The sequence below is a fragment of the Lathamus discolor genome, chromosome 8 (assembly GCF_037157495.1).
Source record: "Lathamus discolor isolate bLatDis1 chromosome 8, bLatDis1.hap1, whole genome shotgun sequence".
Taxonomy (NCBI): domain Eukaryota; kingdom Metazoa; phylum Chordata; class Aves; order Psittaciformes; family Psittacidae; genus Lathamus; species Lathamus discolor.
The window spans coordinates 706837-722943 of record NC_088891.1 but is presented as its reverse complement, the minus strand read 5'-3'; the positions used below and the strand labels follow the sequence as shown (position 1 = coordinate 722943).

Below are 16107 nucleotides of genomic sequence, written 5' to 3'. Positions count from 1 at the left end.
CAGAAGGAGCTGGGGCATTGGGGGAGCCCAGCCAGAGGGTGAGGGTACTGGCCCCAGGCCCATGTGGCAAATACAGTGGGGTGGCTCCATGGGAGCCAGTATCACCCAACGAGCCCTGCACTGCAGTGGAGGTTGGTGCAGGATGGGCACCAACCCCAAGCCCACTGGCCTGCAGCAGCCAGCAGATACAGTCCCACAGGAGGTGGACATCACGACTGGGGGAGCAATGCTCAGGTCCAGTCTGGTGCTGGTGCAGACACCGCGGGGTCCACAACTGGAGCGGTGAGGCTGCCACTTGCACCCTGACCATCTCCCTGCCCAGGAGGTGCTGGGACCCATACGGGGCTCAGGGACAGATGCCAAGCAGGGAGACCCATGCAGCCCCTGTGCCAGCCAAGGGGACACACCCCCGGGGCTGCTTTGTCCCTGCAAGGAGCATCAGGCCCTGTAGAGATGGTTGAGAACCCACAGCCCCTCGCTACCTGTGTGGAGGGCACTGGCCACAAGTGAGGGATGGGGGGGTGCAGAGGCAGCCTCGGCTGCAGCCACCCCTGTCTGAGCCCTGCCCTCAGCACAGGACTGGGGGGTCGGCTCCTCGCACCACCCACTCCAGACACAGCGCCTGGGAGGATGGAGGCTTGGGCTGCAGTGGCACCAGCATGCACACAGCCTCCTCGCTCAGCGGCACAGGACTCCCAGGGCAGCCAGGTGAGGGATCTGCACCTGGGTGGGGACAGGGACACAGCTCTGCTTGCTGGCAGCTCCTGCTCCTGGGCTCCTCACATGGCATCTGTCCCCCAGCAGGGCCCCAGCCACCCAAGAGGTGAGGCAGAGGGACCCTGCAGCTCTGTCAGCTGCTTCGGCAGGAGGAAGCTTCCTGCCCTTGCACCAGAGGTAACCGGTAACTCCTCATCCGCTGCAAAGGGCCAGGCTAGGGGGCAGGGGCACCCCATCACCACTTGTTTCACCAGGGGTGCAGGAAGAAGAAGAAACCTGCACCCCCCTGTCCCACGGTGCTGGCAGGGGACTGGGGCACCGGCAGTCCAGATCCTGCCGCACCTCTGCGAGAACCAGGTCAGAGGAGGCATCTTGAGCACCCTCAGTATCTGCCCCCAGCACCCTCAAGCCCCAGCCAATGCAGAGGCACAGGAGCAGCTTCTGGGTGTCCCTCCCAGCAGGGGTGGGCTTCCAGATAAAGCAGCTGCCGGTGGACAGGGAACAAACTGCATCTGCTGCTGATGCTGCTGCTCCTGGCCCTGCAGGGAAGCAAAGAGGATGATGGAGCAGAGCAAGGTCCACAGCACTGCACTGGACCTCAGCATCCTCCCCCAGGCAGCTCCACACTGCAGCTGCACAGGAGACGGGCTGGCTGCTGGCTTTGTACCCCCTCATGGACAATCCTTGCTCCGACTGTGCCTGCAGAGGTCTGTGGAGCAGGCAGCTCGCCCTGTGCCAGGCTGTCACCTCCCCGGCCCCAGCCCCACATCACCCTGCACCTCCTTCCCCACAACACATCCTCCACAGCACAATCCTGCCCTGGCTCCATTCCCCCACCTCCCTGTGCCCCCACACACCGGCTGCTCTGCCCCCCGCGGGGGACGCCCGCAGCTCTCCCAGGCTAGGCCCGGCCCCATCTTTGTTCCTCACCGCCAAGATGCAGCTGCTCCGCGCCACAGCGGCCGCGCCTGGTCCATCCCCGCTCCTCACCAGCGCGAACGCTGCCTCCGAGTGGGGGGGCAGCAGCGGTGCCCTCTCCCGCTCCCAGCCCCCCCGCCCGGGCACACGGAGGGAGGAAACGGGGCCTGCAGGGCTCCACGAGCTACTTTAATAGGAGGCAGGCCCGAGGTGGGCGCAGGGCGCTGCCGGGGCGGCGCGGCCCCGGGGCTGCGCTGGGCATCCTGCCGGCTGGCGGCCCGGCCGCGGGCTACTTGGCGCCCTCCTTCTTCTCGTCGGCCTTCTTCTGCTTCTGCTGCATGATCTCCGAGTCCCTGCGGAGAGCACGATGCGGGGCTGGCAGCGGTACCGGCAGCACCGCCGAGACGAGGCCGGGGTACCGGGGACGGAGGGTGCGGCGCGGCGCGGCCGGCCCGGCGCTCACCTCTGCTTGCGGGCGGCGGCCGAGAGCCCGTCGTCCCGCCGCTTGCCCTTGCCCGAGTCGCTCTGCTTCTTCAGGTTCTTCTGCCGCGCCAGTTCGCGCTGGTTCCCGCCTGCGACGGCGCGGCCGCCTCAGCGCGGCCCGGCCCGGCCTCAGGGCCTACCGCCGGCCCCACGGCCCAGCCCGCTCCCCGGCCCCGCGCACGGGCCACAGTACCGCCCTCCCCCTTGCTCCCCAGGGCGGCCCCAGCCCGCAGCCCAGGCCCCGGCTGCGCGGCCCCGGCCCGTCCCGCACTCACGGGTCATGGCTCCGCTGCCTCCCGCCCGGCGCTCCTCCGCCACGTCCCGCACCAACCCCCCGGCGCCCCACCCCGCTCCCCTCTTTAAAGGCGCGGCGCTGCCAATAGCCGCGCTGAGCCCGCCCCCGCCTCCGTCCTATTGGCGCGCGACTCCAGCCAGGCCCCGCCTGATTGGCCGGGGGCTACGGCTGCCAGTCTGCCGTCGGGGGCGAAAAAGCCGGAAGCTGGAGCGCAGGCGCCGGAGCCGCGCCCACGCGCCAGTGGGCGGTGCATGAGGGGGCACGCCCCGTCGTGGCGCAAGGGAGGGGGCGTGGCCTCTGGAGCGGAGCGGGGAGAGGGAGGGGGCGTGGCCTCGGGAGCCGGGCCGCGAGGGGCGGGGCGGGGGCGGGGCGGGGGCGGGGCCTGCCCCCTGCGCTCCTGTGCGCTCGCCCCGCCGCTCGCGGCCCCGGTTCTCCGCCGCCGTCTCTGTTCCGCTCCGCGCGGGCTCTGCTCAGGCTGCTCCTTCCGCCGGGGGCGGTGCCGGGTCTCTGCGGGCAGAGGCAGCCGTGAGCGCCATCCGCCAAGCGGGCACCGGCCCGACCGCGCCGCGGGCAGCCCGGTCCGACGGCGCGACCACGCACCCGGAGCTCGGCGGCGGCATCGGGCCGTGGGGCGGCTCCTGTGGGGCGGCGGGGGCCGGGGCGCTCCGGCGCTTCGCCAGCCGCGACAGCTCGGCGTGGACAACCTGCGGGCGGCGGGGCGGCTGCGGCGGGCGGGGCTGCGGCGGGACCCCCGGCGGTGCCGGTGCGGGCCCGAGCCGCGCTCCCCGCCCCGACAGACCTCGCTGGCGGGGTCCAGCTCCAGGGCTCTCCTCAGAACAAGCGCGGCCTCCGCGTCCCGGCCCTGCTGCGCCAGGAGCTGCGAGGAGAGGAGCGGGCGGTAGCGGGCGGCCGGGCAGGGAATCAACGCGCGGCGGCCCGGGGCCCACCTGCCCTCGCCGGAGCAGCGCGCGGCCGTTGTCCGGGCTGATGCTCAGCGCCGCCTCGCAGGCCGCCAGCGCCTCCTCCACCCGCTGCAGTTTCATCTCCGCGGCCGCGCAGTTGTTGAAGCACTTGACGCGCTGCTCCCGCAGCTCCTCTTCCTCCTGCGGCCCGGGCGGGGCTGCGGAGAGGCAGAGGGCTCAGCGCCCCGCGGCCCCGCACCCCCGGTGTTCACCCCCCGGCCAGCCCGGTCTCACCGGCGGCGGGGCCGTCCAGGGCGCGCAGCGCCAGTCGGTAGGAGCGCAGCGCGGCCGAGAAGTCGCCCCGCGCGAAGTGGAAGTTGCCCCGTTCCCTCCGCTGTGCTCCCAGGCGCAGGCGGGCAGCGGGCGGCAGCGGCTGGGGGTCGAGGCCTTCCCGCACCTCCAGCAGCGTCACCTCGAACAGCAGCGGGGCCTCGGGCGGCACGTCGGGCTCCCTGCGGGTACAGCGCCGGCTGCCCGTGCCCAGCCCCTACTCGCCCCGGCCCGACAGCCCTGCCCGTACCGCTGCCCGCCCCGGCTCTGCCTGACGGGTCCCCCTACCCCTGCCCGTCCTACCTGCCGGGGCGACCGTAGCCGTAGGGGAAGGCGGCGAGGAAGAAGGCAACTTCCCCGGGCTGCATGGTGGGGACGCCCAGCTCTAGGGCCTGCGGACGAGGCGCGGTGGAGTTGGCCGGGCGCAGCACGGGGCAGCGCTAGGCCCTCACCGCGCCCTCCGGGGCTGACCTGCACGACGTCGCCGCAGCCCGGCACGAAGGTGAGCCGCGGGTCGCGCTCCACCAGCCCGCCGTCCTCCAGCGCGCCCAGCACTTTCACCGACACCTCCTGCCCCGGCCGCGGCCGCAGCCCGTCCTGCCCGTCTCTCACCACGCGCTTCCGCAGCAGCCGGTCCTCTGCGGGCGGCGGCCCTGAGACCCGCCCCGGGACTCCCGGGGCCGGCACCCGCGGCCCGGCTCTCCCCGGGCGCTTACCCGTCAGGTCGCTCCAGCCGTCGGCCGCGAAGAGCGGCCCGAAGCCGCCGGGGCCCGGGGCCGCCAGGGCCTCCAGCCGCCGGTAGAAAACCTGCTCCTCCTCGCGCACCGACGGCAGCGCGATGGCGGTGGGGGGCAGCCGGAACCGCACCCGCCTGCCCCGGCCGGGCCCACGCTGCCTCCCGCCGGTCCCCACCTCCCTCTCCGGGGAGCCGCCGGGAGAGGGTCCCAGCATCCCTGCCCTCCGATCCACCCGCCTCTACCAGCCGGGCTCGGGCCGTGCCGCCCCAGGGCTCGGCGGCCGGTGCCCGTGGCCCTCAGCCCCCACCGGGCGCGCCGGCGCCGGCCCCGTCACACGGCGAATGCACGGGGCCGCCCAGGCCGGGGCCGCCGCCGAGCGCATCCCTCCTCGGAATTACTTAGCGCTGGGAAGCGGCTCAGGGGATTAGCCCGGGCCGGTGGCAAAAATAGCCCGCTCAGGGCGAGGGCCGCCGCCCCGGCTCGGCCTTCGGCACGTGAGGCTCTCGGCGGCGGCCGCGGCCGCGGGGGGGACCTGGCGGGGGGGGTGGAGAGCTGCCGGCAGGCGGGACCCGTCGGGGCCGGTGCCGCCGGGGCCCGTGATCGCCTTCCAGGGCAGCCACGGGGCGAGTGGGGCGAGAAGCAAGGACTGCGGAGCCCACGGGTGCCACGGTGCGGGGCATCCCCGAGCCTGGGGCAGCTGCAGGGAAACCAGGGAGGCCGGGGATGAGCACACTGGGGGCCTGGGCTGGCCTGGCCGGAGGCGGTGTCTTCCCCCAGGTCAGGGCCAGCTGGACACACTGGGCAGCATCCGGGAGATCGCAGCCTCTGCTGAGCGAGTACGCGCTGTCCCAGCGAGGGGCCCCGCAGCAGAGCGGTTGTTGAGCCTGCCCCAGCTGTACCTGTTGGTGGGGTGCTGTGGGTGACACCGGCCTGAATGACAGTGGCTGTCGAGCCTCTGCTCTCTGCCAGGCTGGGGTTTGGTGGCTGCAGGGCACTGCTTCCTCCAGGACCAGCTGGCCCCGAGATGTGGTGGCCACCGCTCACCATGGCCAGGGCAGCAGCTCTGTACACCTGGGGATCTCAGGGTGTACCAGTGAGCAGGAAGCAGCAGCGGCACTGGGGCAGCTGCCATGCTCCTGTCCCATCAGCAGGGACGGATCCTGTGCTGTCCTGCTGTCTGCAGCCGAAGGTGTCTGGGCTCCCAAGAAGGCTGCTGTGACTATCCTGACAGGGAAGGGCTCTGGCTGCCATGACCCCTAGAGCAGGAGCCACAGGCCTGGGGCAGCTGCCCCCAGGGCTTCCCTTCAGAGCCGGTTCACCCTCATGCCCTGCAGATCTATGGCAAGCACGAGCTGCAGCAGGTAAAAGCTGCAGGGCCTGCTCGGGTGCGGGGTGAGCTGAGGCTCTGGTTCCACTCACCCACCCCTTTTGGGTTTCAGGTGCTTGAAGCTGCAGCCACGAGGTGGGGCAGGACTCAGTTCCCTCCCAGAGCTGCTCCCTGTATTTTTTCCCCTCCAGACTTCCCCTGGCTCCCAGCAGAAGCAGCACTGCAAATCCCTCCACCAGCAGCTGTCACACCGATTGTCACACAGCCGTCACACAGCCTCATTCTGCAGTTTGAAGGCAATGGGAGCTCCCAGCCAAACCCCTGGTTGCAAGACCAGGAGGAAGCAGATCCCTGAGGGCATATAAAGGATGAGGTTCAGGAGGTCCCTGCTGCAATCAGTGCTTCCCCAGCTGCCTGCTGCTGTGTCCCTCAGGGACAGCTCCCTTGGTCCCTGCAGGAGACCTTGGCTGCAGAGAGGCAGAACCAGGCAACAGAGACCCTCTGCTGAGCCCTGAGCCTCATGGATGCGTCACTTCAACCTCTGACAGGCATGGGCCAGCTTTCCACAGGCGTCTCTTGCCGAAAGTGATCATGTTTGCCAAGTTAAGCTACAAATGCTTCCTTAGATGCCCATTTCTCCTCAACTGACACCCAGTTAGCTTCAGTTTAACTGCAGCACATGGTTCTAGGACACAGAGCACTCACAAGCCGCAGCAGAGTACAATGGTAGATGTGGTTTAAGATACAGATGTAGCTGGGGAAGAAATCCTTGTACTGCAGCGCTACTGCAGACAGAACCGTGTGTTAAGCGCTGTAGGATCTACTGTACCTGGAGAATTCCAGCAGCACTAACTGGTACACAGCCTTTGGAGCTGTGGGGGAGGAACACCCAGAGGAAGCCAGCACTGGCTCTTGCCATGGTAACTGCTGCAGCACAGCAGGGCTCTGTGAGGCTGCTGGTCCTCACTTCAACTCACACACAGCACGAGATGGAGCGAGAACAGCTCCTCACTGCTCACTCACCGCCCAGTCAGCACATCCTGGGCAGGAAGAGCCGAGCACTGTGTGTACCCCGCGACGGTCAGTCACAGCCCACACCGGACTGCAGCAGAGCAGAGTCCTGTCCCTCCTGGAGGGCACCAGGTACCCGCCTGCGCTACCAACAGAAGCAGTGATCCTGTAATGAACTACTCCCAACTGTCTTAACCACACACAACCCACTGGCTGTGAGAAACACCCTCAGCCTTGGCCCTACCTGCACTTGGGTAGAGTAAGTAGTTAGTAGCATCCCTCCACTACACTTGGATACTTTCACAGCAGCCTAAAAGCACAATGGGACAACTGCTGCTGGTACTACCTTCTGGAAGGACTTACATTAGCTGAGGAAGAACAAGCTAAAGGCAGAACTGACTATTCAGAAACAGACTTCTAAAGGCTCAGTGAAGGAAACAAGACACAAAGGAGGAGGTTGCTGACCATGAGGAGCAGAATCCTGGTTTAGGTGCGGCAGGGACACTTGGTCTTAAGGGGGTCATTTTATTGTTTCACTTCTCCAAATGTACAAAAAAAAAAAAATTAGAAAATAACCCTCCCCCCCACCTCCCAACCCACAACACAGCCCAGGCTGGGAGCCCTGCAGCCGCGCAGCTAAGAGACAGCAGGGAATTAAACAGAACTAGATACAGCAGCTGGGGCCCCTTGGCCCACATGGTCACCGACTCTCCAACAACCCAGAACTGGCCCCAGTCTGCCCAGTGCTTCCCCAATTCACACAGAGCTCATCCCAACAGGATGGCGAGTGGGTACTTTACAAATCCTCCTTCACCTTCTTCTTGGATTTCTTGGTTTTCTCTTCCTCCTGCAGCACAGGAGTGTTGGTTGCCTCCCGCTTCAAGTAGCTAATGAAGTCACTCACTTCTCTGCCACCCTGCAGAAAGCACAACACAATGAGGCAGAGGCTGGACTCCCCAGGGGCCTCTACTTTGCTACAGGAGAGCGCAGGGAGGAGAAGGAAGAGATGCCAGCAGAGCTCTCCTGTGGGTCTGCAGCAAGCACCACAAGGAGGTGCTGCTGGCTGCAGAGCGGCACCCGCAGCTCCGGAAAGGCCCGGCACCGCCTCGGCACCTGGAGGCTATTTCACTTCTTCACAAAGCAGCAAAATACTCACCTCGTACTTCTTTGGATTCTGCTTCTTGCCAGCTGGAGCAAAATAGATGGTGGGGAAGCTGGGGAGAGAGAAGAGACACTTGCACCTTGCAATTGCATGCCCACTGCCCACCCCATCCTCCCAAGACTCCTTCAGCTCCTCTGTTGAGGTTGCGGGTCAGAGACAGAAGCATGAAGACATTCACTGACATGGTGTAGCAACAGTCAGACCTACCCTCTGACTTCATATGGAGAAGGCACATCATTGGCTGTAGCATCCATTTTGGCAATGACAATATTGGGGTCTTTGCTGAGCTGTTGGTAGAAAAAGCTTATCAGCAACCAATCCATAGCTGTTAACACCAGAACTTGCCAACCAGCATCACCTGAGATAGCTGTGTCAGAGGACAGTGCACACAGCAGCTAATGGGTGAGCAGATTTCTGCTAAGCACAGGAGTGGAGGGAACAAAGTCCCTCCTCAGCCAGCTGGATGCAGCACACACATCCCAGTGCTCCCTGCTGAACTGGGCTGCTACAACTTCTGGAGAACCCCAGAGCAACTGCTCCCTTCATGCTGCAGGGCAGCTGTGAGGATGTGCAGAGCTCAGGAAGGAGGGTGCCTGGCAGACGAATACCAAAAAGCGGGTCAGATCTGGGAGAACGATTTACTCACTCCACTCATGCAAGTGTGCAGGACAGTGTTATCCCTCACCAGATGGGAGACTGTGAATCATGAAGAGGGAAAAGACCCAAAAAGGATCTTTGGCAGTCAAGCACATCTGCTGAATCAATGAATATTTCTGTGCCACAGCAAAGGGCACTGGCTAAACCTGCTAGTGTGGTTGCTACCATGCTCCAGATCCTGCCAATGTACTTCTACACCCACAGGAGATGCCCAAACTCACAGTCCTCAGGAAAGCACAACTATGCCCCATTACATAAATGGCAGACAGAAAGAACCTGCAGGACTGTGTAGTCCTGCAAAATTCTCTTCTGTGTTTGCAACAGAGCCCCAGACTTACCTTCTCCCCCAGTTCTTTGTATTTGGGCTCCAGATTCTTGCAGTGGCCACACCAGGGTGCATAAAATTCTATCAGGACATCTTTGTCTTCTGCATTAACAATTTCATCAAAGTTCTCAGCAACCACCACCTGGTAACATTTGATCACACAAGTTAGGGTTTCTTCCAAGTCAAAAGTGAGGCTGTAACAGTACATGCTCCATACCCTCTGCCAAGAAAGCCTGGCCGTCCCACAGGACAAGTCATGCTGCACCTATGCAGCAGGCAGCAAAATGACCAAACACACATCTCTTCACCAAACTGTAACATCCCAAACTTGCAGGTAAAAACCCGTCACAAGGCATCAGCACCACCTGCAAGTGAGGTTTGCATCTGGTATCCTCCAAGAGGAGGACAAAATAATTTCTTTTTAATCCCAGCAAATTCCAGGCTGAGCAATCAGTCTGGGAAGACTGGCTGGGTCCATCTCCCCCCCGACAAAGACAAGCAGTGACTTCCACCCCCCGATTAAGGCCCTCATCAGAAATCCAGGCCATAGAATGCTTCCACTCAGGGCAAAATTTATGTGACGAATGAAAGATAGAGTTACACCGCTCCCCAGTAACAAGATGAACATGTAACTCCTTAGAAATAGTGCAGTCACAACCAACTTGAGGCTGTGCCATGAGGGAGCACAAGCCAAGACAGCAAGCCCTGGCCTGATCCCTGTAAATCTGGATGATCCTGCACTTGTAGAGCACATCACTAGTGTGATCAAACAGCACTTACTACACTGAGAGAACAAAATGGAATCAAAACTGCAAGCTGCATTTCTCCCTTGGCTCAGAAAACTGCAATACAACAAGGGAGTGATGTCTTCCTCCATCTAGCACAGCAGAGGCTTCCCAAGGTGCCATGGCACAGTACCTGCAGCATCGGGCACACTGGCATATGAATAGAAGCTGCTGCTGAACACTGATTCTACAGCCACTGGTAGGAGCTTTGCTATGCCTGATGCAGCACTCACCTTCACTGGGCCATCATTGCTTTCAGGGACTGGCTCTGATTTCAGATACTTTTTCAAGTTTCCATCAAAGTAATCTTGCAGGAATCTCTCCAGAGCCTTTCCATCACGGCTGAAAGTGAAGTGACATTTTACAGCCATCAGCACACACACAGGAGGGGAAAGCTTTCAAGGCTGATTTAAGCTCCTTCCACCCACAGAACATATGTCACCTGCATCTCCAGCAGCACCAGTCTGGGGCTGGCTTAGAAGACCCCAGAACAAGTGCAAAGATGCCCCTAAAGAGTTTTGGCAAGAGGCTGGGTACTCATACCATCTGAAGTTTTAGGCCTTCGAGTAGCTTTAAGTTTCTTTTTTCAAGAAGAAAGGTGCAACTATTCCCTCTGCATCTCAGTTACTAACCAGACGCATAAGTATCAAGTTAAATTCTATCTTTGTACAACAGCAGGGGCTGCCAGCTCTCTAAAGGATGGGAAAACATATGAGAGGACCCATTTTGACCTAGCAATCACTTCCTCCAGCTGGAGCATCCAGCTTTCCCATTTCCTCCCAGCTAACATGTCTGGCCTGGTCAGAGAGGTTCAGACCAAAGTGCCCCAAGTGAGAGGCAACTCTCAGCACAAGCCTTACGAGAACTCTTCCTGCATGACATATTTCTCTCCTTTGGCGGTCCTGATGGCGACAACCGGTGCATCCCCTGTGCTGCTGTCCAGGCCGAACTCGGACAGCTCATGGCTGAAGGTTTTGCGACTGGCAACAGCAAAGGACAGTTTGTGGCCAGCATCTAAGAACTTCTTTGCAATCATCATAACTCTGAGGAGAAAAAAAACATAAACCACAAAACAAAGAATTATTCCTTGGAATATTTTCTTCACACGACATATGACCCTTCAAGTTGAAGTGCACAATGGACAAGGAATTCAACTACATGATGTGCTTTGCATTGGCAAGTACTGTAGAAATGGTGTAGATAAGCAGAGAACTAAACCTATGTCTGTAGTGAATGGGGCCTGCTTTCACCCTCCACCCCTGTCAGCATGTCCACCGGTCACAGACACTGGGGAACGCAAAGAATAGAATCCCACACAGCACCAGTGAGGAAGTTTATGTTTGAGGCCTAAGGACTAGGGATTCAAAAGCAAGCAGGAGGGGGTTCAAACAATACACAAATTGCAGGCAGCAGCCACCCCGATGATTCTGATCAGAAACTCAGCTGGAAGCTTCCTGGGACAACGGGAGGAGCTGTCAGCTGTGCTACAGAACAAGAGAGGCCGACGAACCCCCTGCCTCTACCTGTTCCGCCAGTAGTTAGAGCCCTTTGCGTTCTTCTCATAGTCCACATCATAGTAAGCCACCAACAAGTCCTTGCCCTGGATCAAGTCTTTGTTGTCTTCAGTCATGTGTGGGCAGATGCCAAAGCTATCAAATGAAACAGAGGTTAGCAGCTTCAGTTTCACTGCTCAGAACCCATTACCTCCAGCAACAGCCTTGATGCAGCCCACTCTTGTTTTCCCACCCAAAAAACATTAAATGCCAGTAATCAGTAAGAGCTAAGGATGAAACACTGTGCTTGTTCATGTACTATGTTATTTTAAGTCAAATCTCCATCTATAGCCACAGCCTCAATGGCTGTATCTGACCTCAATAAGGCCAAAGCTGGCGTACTTCTCAGGGAGTTCGGGTTCTAAACAGAAGTGTGGTGGTTAGAATATGGACAGTAAATGCTAACAGCCATGCCAGGATTTCCAGCAAGGTGGTCCCCAAAGGGAACAGTGTGGGCCAGACAGCTCTTCTGGACACTGAGCAGGAAGTGGTAGCAGTGCCCGCTAGAGAAAACAAGTTCTGACAGGAGCAAAGTTAACTGGGTCCAGTCTGCCACATTCTCTAGTGAGGAATCACTCACATGTTCTCCTGGATGAATTTCTTGATCTTTCCAGTGGTGATTTTGTCTTCTGTGTACTTGATGGAGCTGTCCTCAAACTTGTTTGCCAGGCGTGGAGGACGGAATAACACTATACCCCTGAGGGGAGGCAGGTAGAATGAATCAGTTTAGGCCTCCCTGTCAGACCCTTCCCATTATTCAGACAGGCTACAATGAGAAACAAAAACCCACCAAAACAATCAACCGGGAAGCTATGTTCAGAAAGTAAACCCAGATAATAAATGAGTTTGTTCCAAATGTGTCAATGACAAGAAATCTTTGTGTTAAGCAACTTACTCTCCATCTTCCTCGTACTTCTGCACCAACTGGTCGTCACTGGTGTGTGCAAAACGGTAGTTATCCCTTAGGTTGTTGGCAGCTTTCATGAATTCTGAGTAAGCGTCACTAGATCCATCTCCAAAGAAGCCTGGAGCAGAAAGACAGATGGTGATTCCCGACTGACCCAACAGCAGTCACTGTGCAGTCCTCAACATTTATCTCTACACTCCACTGAAAGATCCCTTCTGAATCAAGTCCCCCAATGCATCTTCGAAGCTTCATCTTAGACAGCTTCTCTCCTATTTTTACTGGAACCTTTCTATACTCTCTCCCTTCTGCCAGCAGAAAGTTACTTGAGAATCTGGCCAGCTTAGTCACTGAGCCAAGGGTAGTTGTCCTGTGAGCACTAAGACATCCATTTGTAGCCACATGCACTACTACTGGTAACAACTGACAACAGGACTTCATAAAAGTAAGTTTGGAAACGCTGATTAATACCCACGAGTTACATTTGCTAGATGGCACCTGAAACTGCCCGAAGGAAAGCTGCCATCACCCCTTGCAAACAATGGCCATGATGCTCACAGTCTACTGGTGTCACAGGACAGCACCTGAATGCACTTCCTAGCAAGCCAAAGCTGCCTGTTGTCAACCAGCCAAAAAAGCCACAAACTTCAAAACCAGCCCCCTCTGGTGCCAGGAGCTCTGGGAGGCAGGCAGAACCACAGCGAAAAGAAGAAAAAGGCTGGAAGGAAGCCCCAGAGTCCAACCTCCTGCCCAAAGCAGGACCAGCTTCCAAGTCGGATCAGGTTGCTCAGAGCTTTGTCCACCTGAGTTTTTAAAAAAAGTCTCCCAGCCTGACCGTGAATGTCTCAAAATCCCTCTGGGCGCACGCACGTTCCAAGGCTTTAGTCTCACAATGAAAAACCTTTTTCCTTGGGTCTGCCTGGAATGTCTCTTGCTACAGGTAGTGATACCACCTCTCACCCTTCCACAGTGTAATCCCCAAGGCGTGTCCCAGAGCCAAGTGTCCCCTCAGTTCAATGCTGCACCGCAGCTACTCACCCACTACAGAAGCATCTTTATCACCAATGAATTTCTCAAATTCAGCTACAGAACTGAGAGCCACCGAAGCAGGTCCTGCCTGTTTCTTGAGATGACTGACAATCCCATCTGAGAAGAGTTGAACAATTAAAGTTATCAATACAAACTTCCACAAGACATTTCTCAAGCTTCTCAAAAGCTTGAAAAAAACAAAGTTCTTTCTGCAGAATCCACCCCCCCCCCCCATACAATGAATAAGGTGAACTGAAGGAGCACTACCACCAGCTTCACATTTTCTAGCATTTCTCAGGTACTGTGCACCCAAGACACCAGGAGTTAAAGATAGTGAGGAAATCATCTTTACAGGAGAGCTTTAAATAATGAACATCCAGAGCTCTGCCAGCACACGGAGTCCTGGAAAGGGCAAGGAGGGGGGGTGTGTATGTGGGGACCTTCTTAGTATCCATCAACAGATGCAGCATCCCTGACACAAGTCTATTACATGTGGGCCCTTCTTTCCAGCATCTATCTGGGGAGCCAGATGCTTGCTGAGGAGCTCTAACCTGCTGTCCTGGGCCCATCATAGGTTCCTGCCTCTTCTCCGTCTCGAAAAATCTTTAAGGTGGGATATCCACTGACTCCGTACTTATTGCAGGTGTTTGAGTTTGCTGTACAGTCAACCTAAAGGAAGAGAAGCATTGCCCAGAGACCAAGCACCCAACACACAAGAGAGCAGCTCTGCCATTGCCCATGTTATCATAGATGAAGTCCAAGACTCTGAAACCTCTCGTGTCTTTAGCCAAGGGTGGATTCCTCTCACATGAAGCACAAGGACCCACAAAGCATCTACAAGATCTGAAAAGCCAGGTCTGACACAGCCAACTGAGAGGCTAGGGGGTACCCTTACACAGAGCCTGTTTCTGCAGAGTTGAGACCAGGGGAGGAGGCAGCAGGGGTGTAGTGACAGGCACAGGAAAATATCTAATGAAATACTGGAGAGATGACAGCAAGATGATGGAGTTGTGCATTTGCCAGAGCACACACAAAGAAAACAAACTAGAGGGGTAGATTCTTGTAGTCAATGACAGGCTTCACAAGAATCCATTGTTCTCAGCACTGTATCAGTCCTGAAGTTCCTACAACACCTGAACAGGCTGAGCGCAACTGGCAAGGAGGCCCTGGTGTCAGGAGTCCACACCACTCCCCATAAGGGAAGAGGAAGACCCTGATTTGAGAAAACTGCACAGGATTTCTGGTGGAAAAGCAGGGTTTTGGCCAGCATCCTTCACTTTACAGGCCAACGGACACCACCATGAAGTACAGCACAGGCCAGTGTCACACTGGATTACACAGCTCACAGGAGGCTTCTTCCTCCCCTTCAGGCAGGCCCCATTTTACGTGCCCATACACACCCACATCACACTCTGCACACCGCGGCGGCAGCAGCTTCGCAGGGCTCAGCTTCCAGATCCTTCCCTGCTGCCTGCGCCTTCAAAGGGACGAAGCCCGGCACAGCCCGAGCGCATGCCAGCAGGCGACGGCACCGCGCTGCAGCAGCAAAGCTCTGCTCCGACCCCAGGGTACCCGCACAGCCCCACCGGCCCAGCAGCGCCCCGCCAGGAGCCGGCGCTCCCCATCCTCACCTTCACGAGGGGCACGATCCCCTTCAGCCTGGTCGCTGCCGACTCGTACTCCGGCGCCAGCCGCTTGCAGTGCCCGCACCTGAGAGGGCGGCGGGGGGTCAGGCCGCCCGTGAGCGCCCCGGCCCCGGCCCCCGCCCCGCCGAGCGCCCGCCCCGCAGCTCCCGGCCCCCGCCCGCCCCCGGCGGCCCCTCACCAGGGCGCGAAAAACTCGACGAGCACGAGCCCCGGGCGCTCGGCCAGGCCGCTCTCGAAGTCGGCGTCGCTGAGCTCCACCACGTCGGAGGCGCGGACGGCGAGCGCGAGGAGCGGCAGCAGCAGCGCGGCTGGCAGCGGCCGCGGCGCGGACATGGCGGCGGCGGCGCGCGGCGGGAGCTTCCTCCTCGGCGGCGGCGGCGGCGAAACAGGCATCGGGGGCCGCAGGCCGGAAATCCCGCCCCCCGAGCCGGATCTGCCGTGTGGCAGCTCCCCGTTGGGTGCCGTGCCGCGCGTCACGCCGGCCCCGGCCAATGGGCTGTCAGCTGCTGCGACCCCGCCTCTGCCCCGCCCCGGCCGCCGGCTCCCGGTGGGGGGGGGCGGCTTGCCCGGGCAACCACGCGCCCTGCGCCGGCACCGGGCGCTCCCGCCCCGCCCGTGCTGTGCAGCGCCGCGCTCAGGGCTCGGCCCCGGCCCAGCTGCAGGTCCCGTCGAGTGCGGGGTCGGCTCCTGCCGGGCCTCGGGGCGGCAGCTCCGGGCTTCGTTTTGCCCATTGACCGCTCCTCGTTAAAAGCCGCTAGCGTGAGCCACACCGGCCGCGGCGCTGAGGGCTGCTCAACGCCCCGTCCAGCCCGGCCCTGGCCGCCGCTGACGGCCGTGCACGACTGGGTTTAAGCACGCTCACAGCCCAGCCTGGTCCCAGCTGGGTGTCCCTGCTTCCTAAGCCAGCCGGCAGAGTCGGCTTTCCCCGCTTCATGCCGCAGTGCCCCACGTGCTGCTGTCTGGAGGGCGCTGCCTGGACAGGTTTCCTTCGGTGTTCAGCGCCCCGCAGGCCGTGCTCCCCCCCCTGCAGGCAGGGGAGAAGGCAGAGCCCCAGGAGCTGCTTGGTCTCTACACAGGGCTCTGGAAGCACGGGAAGGTTTCTGCTCTGTTTCCACATCGACCGCAGCAAGACCCCACCAACCGGAGAAACTCCGCATCGAGGCGCCGCTGGGCTCCCGCACTGGATCCTCCACCGGCAGCTTGAGGGCAGCTTGCGGAGCATCTGCCGCGCAGCAGCAGCGGCAGCAGCGGCCCTGGGACACCGGCTCCCACCAGGCACCGGGAGGCCTGGCTCTGGGCACGCGGTGGGTTACGGGCTCGGTGTAC

General features: G+C 60.2%; 2 protein-coding genes across 2 annotated transcripts; both read right to left on the bottom strand.

Annotated features, from left to right (window-relative positions):
* Positions 1–1802: 1802 nt before the first annotated feature.
* SERF2 (small EDRK-rich factor 2) lies at positions 1803–2456 on the bottom strand. Its single transcript, XM_065688465.1, has 3 exons — positions 2394–2456; positions 2099–2207; positions 1803–1988 (listed from the first exon to the last, which is right to left on the bottom strand). The coding sequence occupies exons 1-3, from the start codon at positions 2398–2400 to the stop codon at positions 1925–1927; spliced, it is 180 nt and encodes a 59-aa protein (XP_065544537.1). The 5' UTR covers positions 2401–2456; the 3' UTR covers positions 1803–1924.
* A 4769-nt stretch (positions 2457–7225) lies between these two features.
* PDIA3 (protein disulfide isomerase family A member 3) lies at positions 7226–15173 on the bottom strand. Its single transcript, XM_065688560.1, has 13 exons — positions 14960–15173; positions 14767–14845; positions 13687–13804; positions 13145–13252; positions 12098–12227; positions 11783–11899; positions 11173–11298; positions 10510–10692; positions 9883–9991; positions 8878–9006; positions 8090–8169; positions 7877–7934; positions 7226–7636 (listed from the first exon to the last, which is right to left on the bottom strand). The coding sequence occupies exons 1-13, from the start codon at positions 15112–15114 to the stop codon at positions 7517–7519; spliced, it is 1512 nt and encodes a 503-aa protein (XP_065544632.1). The 5' UTR covers positions 15115–15173; the 3' UTR covers positions 7226–7516.
* Positions 15174–16107: the final 934 nt, after the last annotated feature.